The sequence below is a fragment of the Nanorana parkeri genome, unplaced genomic scaffold, assembly GCF_000935625.1.
Source record: "Nanorana parkeri isolate BGI_ZX_2015 unplaced genomic scaffold, ASM93562v1 scaffold536, whole genome shotgun sequence".
Lineage (NCBI taxonomy): Eukaryota > Metazoa > Chordata > Amphibia > Anura > Dicroglossidae > Nanorana > Nanorana parkeri.
Window position 1 is genome coordinate 481975 of NW_017306804.1, and position 19393 is coordinate 501367.

Genomic DNA, 19393 nt, shown 5'->3' on the forward strand with positions numbered 1-19393 from the left:
AACCAATTTGTTTTTACTTTAAGCTTGGATGGAGTGGGGACAGCTTTTTGTGTCTCCATTAGGGAAATTTTCCATTCATTTTTTTACCCATGGCATCTGGAGAGGAGAGCAACTGGGGTCCCAGGGGAAGAAGGCACATAAAGCAAAATACAGTATTCCTCATTCTACTACAAAAGGTTTTTGGTGCGGTTTGTGTGCCCACTGGAGAAGCTTCCCATCATTTTTTGTCTCTCTGACTCCTTGTCACTGGGAAGTGAAGGGTCATTTTCTCAATGTAGATAGTTAGTAATACAAAGTTGGCAAAACATCTAATCCTTCTCATTCTTTTTTATTGTCATTTATGGCTGGGGTCAGGGTTTAAGTGCATTATTGTTCAACACAAAATGTTTAAAAGCATCAGAAACCAATAGTATCTTGGATACAAGGACTATCTCTTCCCCAAAAAGAATTAATTTCCCTGCACATAAGTCAATTTCACATCCAATAATCTAACTGAAGGACACTATTTACACAAACATATTGCCGGCCATCCTCAAATGTCTAATACATGGCTTCACAGCCAATGTAAATATATATTATATATTATATATACACACACATACATACATACATACACAAGATGTCAAAAAAGACAAAAACGCAGTATTGTAGTGTGCATGGTACCAACAACTATTATGACAGACCCCTTACCAGTTGGGATTCTCTTTGGATTCCCTGTACACAGACTCTTCGTTCATAGATGCATACTGGGACCATGTTAAGCAACGGCTCTTTAGAGTCATCACTCTTGCTTTCATATCCAGCCACGACTCTTCTTCCAAGGATATATTTGGCACTTTTAAGATACTGCACTGTGTAGAACACAAAAATGCAAATATGTAACAAGTCATTTAACTGGGTACTGTCTTTTAACTTTCATTTATTACACAGTATATTTCTACATATTCAGATTTGAAGTCAGTGTGGTGACCCATAGCAAGCAGATTATAATTTACAACGGTCAAATTAATGATAGGTGACTAATGATTGTGTGCTACTATTTGCCTCACTGAATAAGCTTTTGTGTGTTGATAATGACTTACAGTATAATAAAAGCATCATTAGCCCTACTCTGCATGCATTAGCCATACCACAAGCCATGTCCGATGAAAAGCAAAACATACACAACAAATCCATCCATCATGAATTAATGGATCGTGAAATCCAAATCTTACTCCCAGCCAAATCAATTTTCTTATTGCCACTGGGCTTGGTTCATAATGACAGGTTGATAAATACTTTTTGAACCAGAAAAAAAAAATGCAAATAAAACACATCACAGCTAAGACAAACATTTATCCCATGATGTCAGTATAGTATGAACCCTATAAATTAAGGCACACAAACATGAATGGATTCCTTGTGCTATCTGTGTACGATTTTTGTTCTTTGCTCAGAAAAGCAACACAAAGAGAGTTTTAGTTAAACCTATGAGAAATATTCAAGAAAAAAAAAAAAAGCCACGTGGACCTGCTTCTATTCAATTCTATGGCGCTTCAGCCTCAGTGTACGACATGTTTTTACATAGCTGTACTCAGAGCTGGTCAAGTTCCGTTTGCCTTCAAATGTCTTCCATACACCACTGAGATAGTCACTGCTCTGGTAAACATCTACATCAACCTCATAAGCTAACAAATGATCACAGCAAGACATCCAAGTCTCATGCTTTTGGAGAATGCTTCTCATAAAGAGCTTTACTCAAGAAATATGGTAGGTGTTTTCAGAAAATTCCAAATTTGTACAATAGTTTCGGCAACAGAATAAACAGACCTACTCAGCAGACAATAGTTCCAGGAAAATGCATCACAATGTGCTTCTATATTATTGTACGCATTTTGCTGGCAGGAAAAGAGCCTTAGATGTATGACAGCAGTAGGCCAATTGGCCCACTGAAAGATGTACTGATCAAGTAACAATGTGCTCTTAAACTGAAACTTGCAAACCTTACTCTGTGAGCAGTACAAAAAGTACTCACAGCCCGCACAGAGATCGGTGCTGTTCAAATGAACTGTTTCCCATGCAAAGGGAAGGACATGTTTTATATCAGTCCCTGCCAAAACAGAACATTTATTTATATAGAATACTTTTCTAACATGAAAAGTGACTACTATACCTTAAGTTTTAAAAGCCCTTAGGTATGCATTAATGTGTTTTACCATAATTTGATACCAAGCTATACTTAGTCTCTATATCAAGCAAAAAAAAAACCTCCAAAAAACCCATGTGGCGATACTGGCTAAGGCTTAATGTAATCACCTTATCCCCCAATCAGGAGACAAACTCATTTGCGCAGTTTCTACATCACACAGAAGCATGGGATAAAAAGTAATAAACTGGGAATTAGGTGACGGAGCTGTGAAAAATAATACAAAGTAAGACCTCTTCTTTACAAGGGGTAATATTTAGGTCAGAACCACAAAAAGGTGGTTTAAAAAATACAAGCTTAATTAAAAAAAGGTAAACCTGGTGTTTAGTCTGCTCATGTTTTATCCTATAAGCTCCTGCTGTTCAGATGCTTGCCATATTCATGACAAAATTAAAATTTATAAATGCAGTTTCTCAATTCATTATGTTGTGGAAATGATATGAAAGAAAGGCAGGATTCTTTTTACGGGCTTTCAACATATATTACGCCAAGAACCCAAATCTAACCCGGTGTTACCTAATATCAGGAAACACTGAAGACTCATGACATAACCAAGCTGTATGCGAGCCATAGCACACACAAGAGATGCTGTTCTTCTTTTAGATGTATTGTGCATAAAATATTCTTGGATCCCCTTTCACCACCTCAGTCCATAATTCGGCAGATTTTATACTCCGCAGATACCATAAATCACACAAACAGTCTTTGGATGAAAGGTGCTTTTTAAATGTAAATGATTTCTACATGTGACCTGATGAAATGTGAGAAGTAGAAAAAAAGAATCTGTATTCATCCTTGTAATTAGACTTGAGAATGAATAGTTAAGCAATGATGAAAGCTGACCAACTGCTGTCAGCTCTTGGTGTTGATGTGCACTCAATGAACTTAACAAACGATGGCGAGCTCATGCAAATATTTACAGATTTGAGAAAACTGCTTGGTCCCCAGCCTCATTCTGTTTTCTGTTAAAAGCTGAGTGAATGATCTGCCCATTCCATGTTTTATTTGGAGCTTACTCCAACTATAGGTCACAGCCAATTTATATTGATGGATTTCAAAAAACCCAGTTGCAACTGTTGCATGCAAGGCATTGGCAGACAAGAATTGGTATAGATTAGTATCAGCGCAAGTTTCCTACCTTGAAATTCCACTTTCTCTGATCTGATGAAGTGTGAAAAAAGTCAGCCAAGTTGTGTACACACTCTGTGATGTTGGCTTTTGCATGCAGCATTGAATAACTAAACTCCTAAAGGGTTAGTCCACATTTTGTCCACTTTGTTCTTGCATCTCCTGGGTGCCACAAAAATCACTGTGTAGATGCCTTCAACTCTTCCCACATCTTTCGCCAAGCTCTTTATTGGGCTTTTTACATTTAAAAACAAAAAAAACGAACAAAAGAGGCAAGAGGAAAGAAAGCCCAGGGAAAGGTTTAGAAAAGCTGGAAATTCTGCAAGGACATTTCACTGCTAGGATCACCAATAGATATGTACAGCCAGACAGTCCATAAAAAAACGAAGAGCTGAATTTGAGTCACATATAAAGCACCACTATTTAATGCAGACGCAAATCCTTACCTTATTTTTTTATACTGCTGGTAGAGGTACACAAGTTATGTTCTCATATTAGTGTGCTGTAATATACTGCATAGCAGAACTGGGAGATGGTCAGCCCTATGAACTCATAAGTCTCTACTGCATGTCACAGTGGTGTTAATCTAACAATTAGAGCTTGCTGACAGGACGATAGAGCAGAGTGATAGCCTCATGTGTGAGCAGACAGACCTAGCAAGTAATATTGTCTTTTTAAATTTGAGTTTCAGTAATTTGATCACATATGAATCTGATGTGATCAAATTAATAAAAAAAGTAAAGTATATTTATTGGTGAATCCTAAATCATCCAGGGGTCTCTATATACAGTATGCCACATGGCTGTATACAATGATGTTGACAAGCACTGTTCTTGTCACAAAAATGAAACCATACTATCACCGTTTAGTTCAATGTTTTCCTAAAAATATTTGTCTATACATTCTTGGAACATTTTGGCTGATGTGATGAGATTTGGGCTGCTAACAGACTCTTGACAGTACGTTGATGCTTAATTACAGCATGCTTGTTGTTGGTTTGCTGCTCAAAAAATATTGGTGGTCAACAGTGGGGCAACAAGAATTTTTAGAAGAAGGCCAGCAATGGCAGCCCTCATATTACTCTCATGAAAGGGTCATTTAAGGTCAGTGACACGGAAAATGTAAAGTCTAAGATCAGCATGACTACCAGAGAATTTTCAAAAGTGGAGGCAGTAATGTCAGCCTACATATTTCTCTGTCTAGTCAGCACCACTCCATTCCACAACTTCTGTCGATGGAGCCAGGGAGAAAATTATTAACCACACTGACTGCAGCCATTGGCAGAATACAATAGTCAAGCTGGGAGATTCCTTGATCAACACTGCTTAGCCCAGATGTGGGAAACAGAATTTTTTCTCATTCAGCCCCGTGGGTTAAACAAGAAAAAAAACTACAGGGGTACAGTCAGCTATAGCCATTCTCTGTCAGGGTGGGTATTATAACCAACACGGTCAAACACAGACTTTCGACAGGCCCGGCTCTACCGCAAGGCGGCCACCTTACGGCGCTGCAGGGTGAGGGCGGAAAAAACAGGGCATTTGCGCTATGTTTTTTTTTTTTCACTTACCTTCGGTGCGGGAGAGCAGCGGCGAGTCAGCGCTGGTCCAGTGGGAGGAGCTCCAGGTGGGGGTCCTAATTTAGCTGGCCGGCAACTGCCTGAGGATTCCGACACGCGCGGCACCTCAGGCAGTCGCAAACATCGGGGCATTTTGACATCTACAAGTACGTGTCAAAATGCCCTGTTTTTACAGGTGTCGGGGAGGGGGGGTGCAAAAATGCACCTTGCCTGTGTAGGCACGAATCCTAGCACCGGCCCTGACTTTCGATAACACATCCCCTCTTCATCGTTACCTTCTCTGTTTTTCAGCAAAACCTACACGGATTAAGCTGTGCTAGGAAGCTTCTTCAGACAGCTTAACATTGAGCACATGCACAGTACACCACAACATATACCTATTTGGTATAGTGTAAAATTGTTAGAGGAGGTTCCGTTTAAAGAGGAACTTTACCCATATCTTCAAAATAACAAATACACCTTTAGGAATGTTTAGCAACGACAATCTATAAACAGATAATTCTAAATCACAAACTTATCCTTGCAGTGGGGTTACCCCTGCACTGCAAGGGTTAAGAGCTCATCCTGTCTAGAGGTCTCAAGCAGCTTTACTTACCTGATCCTCGGTCCCACCAGCTCCCTCTCAGCTGCTAGACTGGTCCCCGCAACCTCTTCTTACCTGGGCTTTGACAGTCTTAAGACTGTCGTTGTCATCATGTCTTATGCAGGTCCATTGACTTGCATTATACGTGAGGACGCAGAGGGACACTCCATCAGCCAAAGCAAAGGGGGAGAGAGGTGAGTGCCATTCGCTGCAGGACCGAGGATTAGGTGAGTAGAAATGGTTTATTTGAGCTCCCAAGACAAAATGAGCACTTATCCCTTAAGCCCGTGACACACTGCATGCAAAGCTGTGCAGAGCGAAGCAAAGCTGTCAGGCACGGAGCTTTGCATGCAGGTTATTAGCAGAATGCAGCCAGATGATTGACTGCATCTTTAGCCAAACGGCTCGCGCGTAACAAGCGGATGGAGTTTGCATCGTGACGCACAAGCTGATTGGCTGAAGATTACATTTTTCATCCCAGTACGCTCAGCTATGAGAGCTCTCGCAAGCAGACATCCCGGAGAGAAAATTACATGACATACTGCACGCAAAGGCAGCACACTGTTGCTTCGCGTGCAGTGTGTCACAACCTTTACAGTGCGGGGATAGCCCCATTGTAAGGGTAAGTGTGTGATTTTCCCGGAGTTCATATTTAAACTATAAAATCGATTAGCAGTTTTCACTTCACTCAGTGGTAATTTGCTGCATATTTGTTCTGGATTTGTGAAATGGCTGGCTCCACATTTTCCCCAGTGAAAGTTTCCTCTAAAAAAAGAGCTATAGTTGTGTAAAAGAACCAATGTGAGGACTTTACAGGGATAGTGCCAGGGTAAACAGATTTTTATACTGTGATTGTAACACCAGTACATTTGCAGCTATGAACAGAGAAAAAACAAATAGCTGTTGTACCAATGGCTATTCACCCTAGACCGCAAAGCACCCTGCTAAAATAAGGTGTTGGGGGATTAACAGAGTGAGAGGCTTTGGATAATCTGATCTTCTGTGCAATTCACTTCTCTGTGTGGAATGCAATGTCTTCATCCAGCTTCCCTGTGAATCTGTTATATTGGACATCATCACCTATTGCAAGAATAGCAGGATGTGAGACCAGTGACTGACAGATGTGGAGAGTGATGTAAACAGTGCAGAAACGGGGACTAATGAATGAAAGTACACTTTTCTTGCCGAGATGATAACCCTTAGCAAACTCATGAAAGCATGTTCATGTGTGTCAGGGTGTCGAACCACTGTAAAGAGCACCATCATTAAGGTGGATTGCAACCTTCCTGACAATGTAACTGAGTGGCCTTAACTAGAAAAACATAGGAGGGAACTAGAAAGACAAAGGTTTGTTCTAAAAACCTAAGCACAGACTTCATTATTTGCCCTGTGCTCCACTAAGCAGAAGATATATATATAATATATATATATATATAAATAATGTGAAATATTACAGATGACAGGCATTTGCAAAACAGACCTCATATTCTATATTAAAACGATAACTTCTATTTAAAGACAAATAAATTGCACTATAAACGTCCTCATTTTCAATTACACAAGATAAAGTTACTGCTAGTAACTCTGCGTCTTTCTCCAAGAACATAACTTATCAACCTATAAGACAGACAAATGAAAACGGGCATTGCTTGTTTTTAAAGATGTAGGCTTCAGGGATGTCAACCTAGAAAATAACTACTTGTTCCAGGTCAGTGACTCACATGGTAGAGAAGCTAGGATCAGGATGATATCCTTTGAACATGCACCTTTAAAACAATGACAGCTCTCGTATTTCTATTCTCACAGGTTTTGTTGAAGGAGAACTATGAGGCGAGTGATTTTTCATTCAACCTCATAGTTCGAGCTGACCTGTGACAATGAAACTGTCACACATATCAGCTCAATAGATCGGGAAGTGAGCGAACACATACCGTCGCTCGCTCACTTCTCGATCCTGTCCCTGCAGAGAGCTGTGACTGTCACTCCCTGCAGTGATTCCCCCCTCCCCACGCCGATCCTCCGGCGCTGACTGGAGGAACGAACAGGGGAGGGGGCGGGTACAGCTGGCTTTGCCTCTAGATAGGCAGAGCCAGCTGTCAATCACGCAGCTGGGTGGATCCCGACAGCAATGTCGGGATCCATCCCGACAGCAATGTCGGGATCCATCCCGGCTGCGGCGGTCTCAGTATACCGCAAACTGTAGCTCGCGATATACTGAGCTTTGGGTCACGGGAGAATGCTAGTTTATGTCCTCCCGTGACCCTGAGGAGAACTATGAGGAAAAACACTTACCCCATAGTTCTCCTTTAAAATATACTCTGAAGAGAAGTGCTTGCATAAAATGTGCATGTGGTAAAAGTAAATCTAAAATAGTAAGTTACATTGTCACCATTTAACATACTATTTTTTCCACTAGAGAGACAACAAACATTACAGCATTAAACAACAGCTTAGCTCTGACTTCAAAGCAGAACTGTTGTCTACCAGTTCCTACACATTCCCCATCACCATGTTGTATGGCTCCCATAACAGACTTCTTTTGTGTATTTATTATACCATTGCTCAACTGCATATGTACGTGAATGTATGTTGTTGGCCTAAGAACCCTTGACGTGAAGGCAGCCTGACAAGAGAACAGGATAGCTCTTCTATGACCTTCAAAATATTTCTATCTAACTTTAGAAATAATTATCAATCAACTTTTTAGGCTTAAACAAATCTCAACACACACACACGTACCCTAGTTTTTTTGTTTTTGTTTCTTTTTTCACACCGGTAAACATATGGGATGGGATGTGTGGCGCCTCTCTAAATCTTCCTCCAAGCATTCAGTCATACTAAAAATCTCAGCTGCCAGCAATGACATCATAAGCAAAAAGGATTTCAGAGAAAGTAAGATCTAACTTATCTGTCAGCAATGACATCATGAGTAGTAAAGATTTCAGAGAAAATAAGATCTAACTTGGCTGCTAGAGAGGATGGCATTAGTAAAGATTAAAAAGAAAGTAGGATCTAAACTTTAAAAAGTTTTATGGCGTTTCAAAAGTGCATAGGGAAAGGGAGCAATTACAGTAAAATAGGCTTGATCCTGGGAATTTTCCAGTTTCAAACATGATGCTCATCTTTCCTGCGCTACCAACTACCAAGTGACAACACATACTTCATAAAGTGTGGCTTGCCAAGAAAAACACAGTTACTGTGAGCAGCCAGAAGTCACCTAAGTGCAATAAATACTATTGGTGTCCTGCTAAGTTACAGAATGGTATTCCAGCTGAATGGACTATTGTACTGAACCAGTAGGACTTACCTTTCTTAGAAAGGATGGAATGACATTATTGCATGTTGCAATCCTCCGCCTGTACACAATGCCTGTTTCTTGGTCTGCTCATTGGAGGGATGAAAAGAAAGACAGCAGGAGATTGCACTATTTCTCTCTAAAGCATTATATTTCCAGATACCGTGATACAATAGTTACTGTTTCTTGTTTGCATTGAACATCAACATAAAAAAACAGAAGATAAATATCTAAAACAATTTCATCTCTGAACCCAAAAACTAAAATGTTATATACTGCAGCTTACAATCCTTAACATTATTTTCACCTTGTGATCCTGCCAGTAACACACTTCCTGTCTTAGGGTGGCACCACTCTATGGAGGAGCTACGTAGCAAGCCTTGGACAGCAGCACTGTCACCCTGTGGAGAGTGTAGTGTTAGATACACTAGAAGACTAGGATGGGCTTGATTAACAAATTAAATCTGAACTCCAGATAACACTTTTTATGTAGTTACAGCAACAGTTCTTTTTCCTTTTGGAATAAAGGTTTTACATAACTGGATAAAAGCGGACCATGAAAAACAGACTGATGAAAAAATAGGAAGCAAAGGAAAAAAAAAAAAGGTGAAAAAAATACTTCAACTACCAAATCTCAGAATTAGTAAGTTACAATATATGTGATCTTTGCTTTTGGGTTTAGGTGCACTTTAAGAACTACCGTATAAATTTGAATTATTCAAAAATCAGCGGCCATCGTCCCCGCTCTGACGCGCGGTCGTGGCTTCCTCTAGTCGAGATCGCTGACAGACCTGTGCACACTTGCTGTGAAGCTTTTTTGTGTGCTTTTTAGCACATACAGTACTGTACAGTATTTAGTCAATCCAGCATGGCTCCAAAGAAAGTGCAGAGCAAGCATGGTGGTAAAAAGAAAGTGCAGAGCAGTAATGAAGGTGACAAGAAGCTGCAGAGCGGTTAGTGTTCACACTCTTCATACTGTACTGTAAAAAAAAATTACATATGGTTCAGAACGGATTAACCTTATTTACATTGAACCTTATGGGAAAATTTGATTCCGTTTGCGACCAAAATCGGTTTGCGACCACGTTCGTAGGGGTATAGAACGAATCAACCTGATTTACATTGAACCCTATAGGGAAATTTGATTCGGTTCGCAGCCAGAATCGTGGAACCAATTAAGTTCGTGAACTGAGGTATCACTGTAATTTGATACAAAGTTAGATTTCATGAGATTTAGTAGCGGAATTAAAAGTCGCCTGTGTAACCCTAGACTGAGAGTTGTACAAGTCACAGCTGAATGAAATCACTCAAAATACAAAGTTGGCAGTAAACAAATAAATATTAAAGCGGACCTTTACCCTTATGTTTAAAAAAAACAACAAACACACCTTTAGAAATGTTTAGTAATGACAATCTATAAACACCTACTTGTAGATAATTGTCTGCTTTTTATTGTTTTTATACCTTATTTCTCTTTTCTTCCCCATTCTTCTGACAGTGGTCATGTTTACTAAGGACACATTACTAGCTCTCCATTTACTTCTGGAAAATTGGCACGTGACTAGACATGTGACCAGGATATGCGGCCATGTACATCATCTCAGGGGAAGAAAAAAAAAATCCTTTTCCCTGAGATCTCGTGAGACTACAGATGAGATTTCCTAGCAATGCTCTGCTGATGACAAGGCAATCCCAGTGTGCATTGCTTTGCCAAACTGAAGTCATTTTGTCTTTACACTTGCAGAGCATTCACTTCCTGCTTTGAAAGTATTTCAAAATCACAGCATTTTACACCTGACATGCCTGTGTTATTATCATTATACATAGAGGGATGCATTGGTAGAATCTGATCTTTGAGTGTAAAGGTCCATAAATTTCATCCAAGATGTGTCAGATCCCAGCTTGGATTCATAAATATATTTTGAGGTATAGTATTTGCAATAATTGCTACATGGAGTATTGTACTAAAGACCACATTTTCGAGGTCCTGTAAAGCTTGCCATTCACCTTTCAAATTCTTTTGTTCAACCCGTGGGCTGAACGTAAGAAATTGACGCGATTCCTCCATCAACACAAACAGCGTGTTGATTGAGGAATCAACACTGTTTGCATTGTATTCTGAACGGTGCCGCCAGCACCGGTCAGAATAACCAATCAGAGCGGGCAGCTCATTGGCTCGGATCGTACGAAGATTTCCCAGCCGGCTCCTTCGATCAGCTGACAGCCCAATACACTGGCCAAATTTCGTCCGGTAAAAACCGTCCGAAATTCGACCAGTGTATGGGCACCCTAACAATGATAAAAATCGGATACTTGGGCTTGCAAATTTAATTCATGCACTAGCTTTAGCACATTTGCTTATAGTGATTACACAGTACAAAATATTAATTACTGATATGATGGTATCTAATTAAAGCAGCAAATTATCTAATTAAAGGCAATTGCTGCATTCTAATACTAGCTACACTGCATCCATACACATATTAGTGTGTGTGTGTGTGTGTGTGTGTGTGTGTGTGTGTGTGTGTGTGTGTGTGTGTGTGTACTACTATACAGTATATACATAAATAGGGTAGATTTTAGCACACGATACATCTATTTTGGCATTTACAGAGGTACAAAAGGCTAAACTGTATCTAAACTCAAAAGCAAACATTTTCTTATATTGCAGCTTACAAATTTGTAACTGTGGTAGCTGCATTAAAACTGAGAAAATAAATAAATGAATGAAGACACATTTAAAGCAGAAGTAAAAAAAAACACAGATCAGGAGGCCTATGACAAAAGCTATTTGCTGCCTATCGGCAATTTTTTCCTGTGTCAGACATGTGCAGACCAGTGCACAGGCTCATTATGCTGAGATGCAGTAACTCCCGTGTGCATGTGCAGCAGCAACATCGGGACCTCACCAATCAAGCGGCTGAAAACTCAAAACCTGGGAGAAGACCGGGTCGAACATGGAAGCTCCGGCAAGGAAGGAGTGCAGCGCTGGAGGGGATCGCTTAGAAAGGTAAATTTGCATACTAGCACATTATGGCTAAAGGCTCCGGGGTTTCTTTTCCCATCCCTCACTTAACCTATACTTCAAGGATTAGTAAGCTGCAGTATATTACATTTTTGTTCTTGGGTTTAGATATGCTTTAACTTTAAAGGTGTTCTCTTTTGTCTCTAATGATGCAACCTTTAGCTACTCTATATTTTATGTGACCAAATGCCCTCTTAACCCTATTTTTTTAAAGCCTAAACAGGAAAGCAATAATATAATAGCAACTAGGGATAAAATACCGTTTTTTTGGTATCAAGTACCGATATTTTTTTTCGGTACTCGCTAATACCGAACACCGATACTGGAAGTCACAATAAAGAAGCCGGCCATCGTGTAAGGACTTGCCGCCCGGCTTCCCGATTAGCTGGGAAGCTGTCTCCATGCTTCCTCATCACCAAGTGACGAGGAAGGATGGAGCCGGCTTTCTAGCCAATCAGGAAGCCGGGGGGGGCATGTAAGGTCTCGCCACCCAGCTTCCCGATACTGGAAGTTTTGGTATCGGGATAGGCATCGGGAGCATTTGGGCGAGTAGGCGTAACCGTTACCAAGATACTACTATACAGTATATACATAAATAGGGTAGATTTTAGCACACGATACATCTATTTTGGCATTTACAGAGGTACAAAAGGCTAAACTGTATCTAAACTCAAAAGCAAACATTTTCTTATATTGCAGCTTACAAATTTGTAACTGTGGTAGCTGCATTAAAACTGAGAAAATAAATAAATGAATGAAGACACATTTAAAGCAGAAGTAAAAAAAAACACAGATCAGGAGGCCTATGACAAAAGCTATTTGCTGCCTATCGGCAATTTTTTCCTGTGTCAGACATGTGCAGACCAGTGCACAGGCTCATTATGCTGAGATGCAGTAACTCCCGTGTGCATGTGCAGCAGCAACATCGGGACCTCACCAATCAAGCGGCTGAAAACTCAAAACCTGGGAGAAGACCGGGTCGAACATGGAAGCTCCGGCAAGGAAGGAGTGCAGCGCTGGAGGGGATCGCTTAGAAAGGTAAATTTGCATACTAGCACATTATGGCTAAAGGCTCCGGGGTTTCTTTTCCCATCCCTCACTTAACCTATACTTCAAGGATTAGTAAGCTGCAGTATATTACATTTTTGTTCTTGGGTTTAGATATGCTTTAACTTTAAAGGTGTTCTCTTTTGTCTCTAATGATGCAACCTTTAGCTACTCTATATTTTATGTGACCAAATGCCCTCTTAACCCTATTTTTTTAAAGCCTAAACAGGAAAGCAATAATATAATAGCAACTAGGGATAAAATACCGTTTTTTTGGTATCAAGTACCGATATTTTTTTTCGGTACTCGCTAATACCGAACACCGATACTGGAAGTCACAATAAAGAAGCCGGCCATCGTGTAAGGACTTGCCGCCCGGCTTCCCGATTAGCTGGGAAGCTGTCTCCATGCTTCCTCATCACCAAGTGACGAGGAAGGATGGAGCCGGCTTTCTAGCCAATCAGGAAGCCGGGGGGGGCATGTAAGGTCTCGCCACCCAGCTTCCCGATACTGGAAGTTTTGGTATCGGGATAGGCATCGGGAGCATTTGGGCGAGTAGGCGTAACCGTTACCAAGTTTTAGGGCGACATCAGTTCATCCCCAATAGCAACCCGTACACTTTTTTTAATTTTCTATTGAGATTGCAACTGTAGTTGAAACATGAACATGTCTTAGAGTATTGACAGTACCTCTACCAGTCTTTGTTATCTATTTTACGAAACATTGTTCAGATACTTGCTTACCTGATTGTTCTTCCACAGTTTTCATCGCTGTAACATGTTTCTCTAAAGGAGTTGGATACTAGAGAAAAACATAAAAAGTATTTTTTTTTTAAAAAGGGACTAAAATTACTTCTTTGGGGATTGGTTCACATAAGAAAAATGGGAGTAAATCTGCATTATTGATCACTACATACAAGGTAGGAACAAGCTGAAAATTATCACCAGGGATCATCTATAAAACACATTTAAATACATAAATGAAAAAAAGGAGGTGTGATCTTAAAAGCAGCCTTTAGGGTTAAGTTAAACAAAAAAAAACCCACACATCTTAGACCAGTCCCTGGAATGTCTCTCCCCCTCCTTGCAGCAGTCTAAAGTCCAGGAAATAATCAATGTCTATACACGTGCATGGACATGAGGATGCCAAGATTCCAATGTGCTGTGGAGGAGGGGGAGACAGGCTGTAAGAAGCGCAGACAGGCTCAGAGCTTTGGGTGAGTATATCTTTGTTATTTTAACACCTATACACAAACGAGCACTTAAACCTTGAAGTGCGGGGGTAACTCCACTGCAAGGATAAAAAAAAAACATTCCTGGCGTTCCGCTTTAAGATTAATTGCATTCAACAAAAGTTTAAAAAAAATAGCTACTTATATTATTTAGCAAACCTTATAGATGTGCTTAAAGAAAACATGTACTGTGAGAAATAAAGTGGCTGTCACTGCTGACCTCCCCTTTGAAAATGCTAGTTGCCTGGCCATCTCTGATGCCAATACAATCTCAGCCACTTAACAAGAACGAGCATACAGAATAGAAAGAGTACAAAAGCAGAACTCTTGATGTCAAATTTGTTTTGAGTCAGTGATTCAAGATGTACTAAAGACTTTGGATTGGCATGACAGCTAGAAAATGAGACTCATCATTCAGTACATTCAGCACAGGAACTCAACAGCTCTAGAGGGTTCGCTGAAACTGCGATTAGTAAATGAGAGCCCAACACTAAGCCGAAATGATCATCTCCTGGACTTCCAATCCTGTTACAAGGTGCTCCACAGTAGAGATTGTAAACACAATAGAAGGGATTTATCAAAACTGCAGTTGTCCATGACAGCCAATCAGCCCCTCCCTTTCGTTTTTAAAGCTTAACTGAACAGACTGAAGTGAGAAGCTAATTGGATGATTGGACAAATGGTGTTTATTTTTATCTGACCAGAGTTCAAGTTTAAAGGTGGCCATACACTCTACAACCATCGCAAGACTTTAGTCTTGCGATGGTTGTAAAGGGATTAAAAAAACGTACGATCTGCCTATCTTGGACAGGCAGATCGCACTCTCGATCATCGCAAGCCCGCACACTGCCCGTTCAGCATTGCGGTCATCGGAAGCCCGCCCCTCAGGGGGGCGGGCTTGCGATGATCGAGAGTGCGATCTGCCTGTCCAAGATAGGCAGATCGTACGTTTTTTTAATCCCTTTACAACCATCGCAAGACTAAAGTCTTGCGATGGTTGTAGAGTGTATGGCCACCTTTAGAGAGACAGCGCAATCAGCCTGAGACATTGCTAACTCCCCATAGCAGCAAATTTGTTCTGAGGTGTTCACAAGGTTGCAGTAATATGTGTAATATCTTATATCTGACATGCTCACTAAACCTAATATTTTCCTTTTAACCCATTTCTATTTAGCCATTTGTTTGTATTACAAGTATATTTCAAGCTGAAATATATTTGTAGATGTTCTTATAAATATTTAAAATCCAAGGTTTCAAAAGGTGTGTAAATATTTAATGTACTGCTCTTACAATTAGTAAAAAACATTACACATATCATGTAGAGCGTAAGACAAACAAAAGTGGGTTATAAACTATGTAAATTCTGCAGGCAAAGCAGCCTATATTAACTTGTACTAATAAGGTAATATATTATTATTATTATACAGGATTTATATAGCGCCAACAGTTTGCGCAGCGCTTTACAATATAAGGAAGACATCACAATCACAATACAATTCAAGACAATATGGTAAGGAGGGCCCTGGCATATAAAACAATTGTTTGTTGAGGAAATCTTTTACCACAAAGAAAATTTCTGTGCACGTTTTGAAAAGTACAGTTCAAATGGAAAAGCTTTGTTTAAATGGAAAAATATTTTTTTAAAGCTAAATTTTGAAAACTACTAAAAACACACTTTAGACCTCATTCACCCTGGTAGTATCAAACCTGCATTTATAGGACATTTCTAAATGCATAGAAATGCATGTAATGTGTTTTTAATGATAACTGAGTGTTTACCTTCTATTAGATGAGGCCAGTAGTTTAGAGAAAACAGAATTCTGTTTGGGGTCTGAAAAGAAACTCCAAATGCAGCGCATGTAAACACATGTTAGCGCATATAAACTTATGTACAAATGGCTAAACCTGCTTAAACGCAGGAGAAAGTGATCTGGGAAGCACAAAAGTTGTATTTTGTTATATTTCCGAAATAACTTCACCTGCATTTAGATAACAAACGTATGAGTGCTAGTGTGAATGTAGCCTTGGGGCTAAACTACACAGGCAATTTTATCTGGTTGCTACTATGAAATGTAACCATTTGCTGGTAGTCACCTCTTTGGGCCAGAGCTATACAGGAGATTTTTAGTAGTTCAAATCATGCTAATAACAACTCTTAAATTACAAGGAGTGCAGTTGATAGCTACACATATGAAAAACAAAATGGTGCTTATAGACTACGCTTCACAAGAAGCATGCAGTAGCTATCAATCTCTCATAGTCGTACAATTTTCCAATCATGAGTGATCAATCTCTGCAAGATGCTTATTAAGACATTAGGAGTAACAAATTAAGGTTCTAGATTGGAAGCTACTAGGGGAAGCCTGAGCAGCAAAACTATGAGGAGGTAAACAGCCAAAAGGACGAAAAGAGGATGTCTATCTTCAAGCAGAGGGCTGAGAAGATACGATAGAGGACATCTAGTCACAAGATCTGTGGCCTGAGTGGGAGGTTGACTAATTGCCTATGAGGCAATATTGTAGTAGTAAATGAAGAATGCCAAGATCTCCTGCATTGAAACAGACGCACAGTCTGTATACCATAGGCTTTGGGAATAACATTGTTAAAAGGCAAAACCGAGGAGACACCTACCCTTGAAGGGCAAGCAATTCAACTGATCGTTAAGTGCATCCACGGTGCACTAGACATGAAGCCAAATTTCTCTGCGCATATGGACAAACATTACTCCCATGCAAGGCACAATAGATGCTTGCAAGGGGCTATAACAGCTGATCTGCAGGGCTCCAGACATGTATTCCAAAAGCCCCAGGACACAAGGGTTTGTCCTTAGATAGAGGGGTCTCCTTTAAGAGATCTGATCCACAAAGACATGATCTGACAAATTTGAGTCATCACTAACAGTGGCTAGAGAGTCAATCTACATAACTTAAACTGAACTCTGAGAAGGAAGTCCAGCTGTTTGCCAATAAATTCCCTAAAAGGTAAGAACATCATCAACTTGTTTGGTGGTACACTAGTTAAGGTGGATGACTGGAGTGTCTACAGTGGGCCACTTAATAAATTCACTTTCAAAAGATAAAAAGCTGCTTCAAATTGTCAGGAGGAAGCCATGAATTCATAGGTTGTTTCCAGTCCTCAAAGAGGAATGTTTTATATTTCCAGTATTTTGCAAAGGTCTTTACAGCCCTGAAAGCTCTAAAAGATGTTCTGCCTGAAACAGTAGGCTGATCCTCCAGTGCAGTGCAATATTGGCAAGGATAACCCAATTGTCTAAGAATGACTAAAGTCCTGTGTCAGTCAATGGACAATAAATAATTTTTTTTCACATACTGCGATGGAAAGGAACAAATGCAAGAGTTAAAAGCTTACATATAAAATGGAGAAGGAAAAAAAAAAAAAAAACTACTGAAAGGGAATAAATGAGTTAAAAACTATTTAGGGCTAATTAAGGGTTACACTTTTTTTCCCCATTTACTTACATACAACACTAATTTATGAATGAGGGCTGCATCAGCAGCCTTACATCATAAATAAATGAAGAGCAGCACTGAAAGCTATTCCCTGCAGATTACCCAAGGAAATTGACTCTCCCATTGTAATCAGCAGTCTAGCATAAGAAATACAGGAGGTTGCCATTGCTGACCTTCTAACAATATTAGTCACTGACCAAAAAATGTATGGCAGGCAGGAAACTAAGAAATGTCAGAAGTCCTTATTTGACTACTGGTTCTGCAAATCAAAGTATTGAAGCAAGAGAGCCAGCAGGACAGCCAGGCATCTCCCATTTTCAGAAGCAGAGGTCAACAACAGCACCCTTCATATTTCTCTTATGACAGATTTACATAAAATTGTATCTGGCAAGCCCCAGAAAAAAAATCCTAAGGACCATTTGTATTGCTTTTGGACACCGTACAAAGCCATTATCGTTTGTAAGAAGCTATTAACCAAAGCGCCAATTCAGGATCAATACAAATGCACTGTCCACCTATACAGTAGCAGTCTTGTGTCTGGACATATTAACCTATGCATGGATTCCAGAAAACTAATGCATTCAATACATTTGTATAAACTGGAGTTGGGTAAATTGACAAAAATGAGTGGAAAGATTACAGCAAGCATAGCAAACGGCCTTCAATTTGTAGAGCAAACATGATTAAGATTATTCAAAAATCACATTTATATGCAAAAATACTCAGTAGAAGCTGAAAATGGAATACATTGCTCTGCTTCTAAATGCTTAGAAAGATCCAGTTTTAGCTCCGATTTTCAAAATCAAGCTTACAATGGATATAGTGTCACCCAATGGTCATGCAGCAAATAGCACATTTCTGTCTAAAAAGTCTGTTAGGGACAGCATGAATACATCAGCACATACAATTAGAATTATTCGATTTCTTCTATACCTCTCGCAGGATGTACCAAGCTTGATTAGTTATGGCTGGAATGATGTCTTTTAAGTGGAATTGACTGTACCAGTGTGTCTGTACCAGAGCTATTATTTGAATCATGGGTTTTGAATCTACAAATTCAAAGACACCATCTGTATTAATCCTTTACATCTGCGTTTACAACAAATGAAAAAAGGTTTCTTGGGTGCTAAACCATAGCTTCCATTTAACCCTTTCGCTGCCATCAATGGAAGGCTTACGGCGGAACGCAGCTGTTTTCAGCTGGCCACCTCAGTAAGGCTTACGTTGGTGGCTTTCTCTCTTCTGCTATAAGCTCATGGTTGCTTTACCATGAACTTATATGAGATGGACCCCTCTAAAATAATAGCAGTCATCCCCCTGCCAGCACCTGCAGCCTCTCCTGCCCACTCTAAGTTTCTCCTCAGATCCCTGCTGCTCTCCCCTGCCTGTGTTTGCTGAGGCAACGGGAATCCTGAGGAGAAAATGACAGCTGAAGCCGGCAGGGGGGCAGAGGAGGGAGCTCCTTGTCAGGATGGCCGAGCGGCAGGAGAGCGCAGAGCTGCTGTTATCCGGTCAGTTTCAATGACAGTGGCTCCGTGTGTGACATTTACCGATCCTCAGCTGATCACTCCAATGTTTGTAAACAACTGGGGACACATAATACTAATATTTTACTAATGAATGGGAAGCCTCTGTACTGAGAGCTTTCCATTATTTTAGGCTAGGTTCACACCTTCACGACACCCGGGATGATTTTAATGTGGTGACATCTGTGCGGCAATAGCCAAGAAAAAAAGGTAAATTTTTTTTTTTAGCGTATTCACTTGCACGGGCAGAATTGCGGCAGGAAACCGCGCAATCTGCCTGGCACGACTGGGATGCCATTAGAAAATAATGGCACCCACAGCGATAGT

At 40.2% G+C, this 19393-nt stretch overlaps 1 protein-coding gene across 1 annotated transcript in view; it reads right to left on the reverse strand.

Moving 5' to 3' along the window:
- PRELID2 (PRELI domain containing 2) overlaps positions 1-19393 on the reverse strand; it is a 70115-nt gene that overhangs the window by 24004 nt on the left and 26718 nt on the right. The window contains exons 2-4 of the mRNA XM_018561659.1: positions 13583-13640; positions 8780-8853; positions 691-851 (exon numbers count right to left, since the gene is read on the reverse strand). Of these exons, the coding sequence (XP_018417161.1) occupies positions 691-851; positions 8780-8853; positions 13583-13640 (293 nt within the window). The remainder of the gene's footprint in view (positions 1-690; positions 852-8779; positions 8854-13582; positions 13641-19393) is intronic.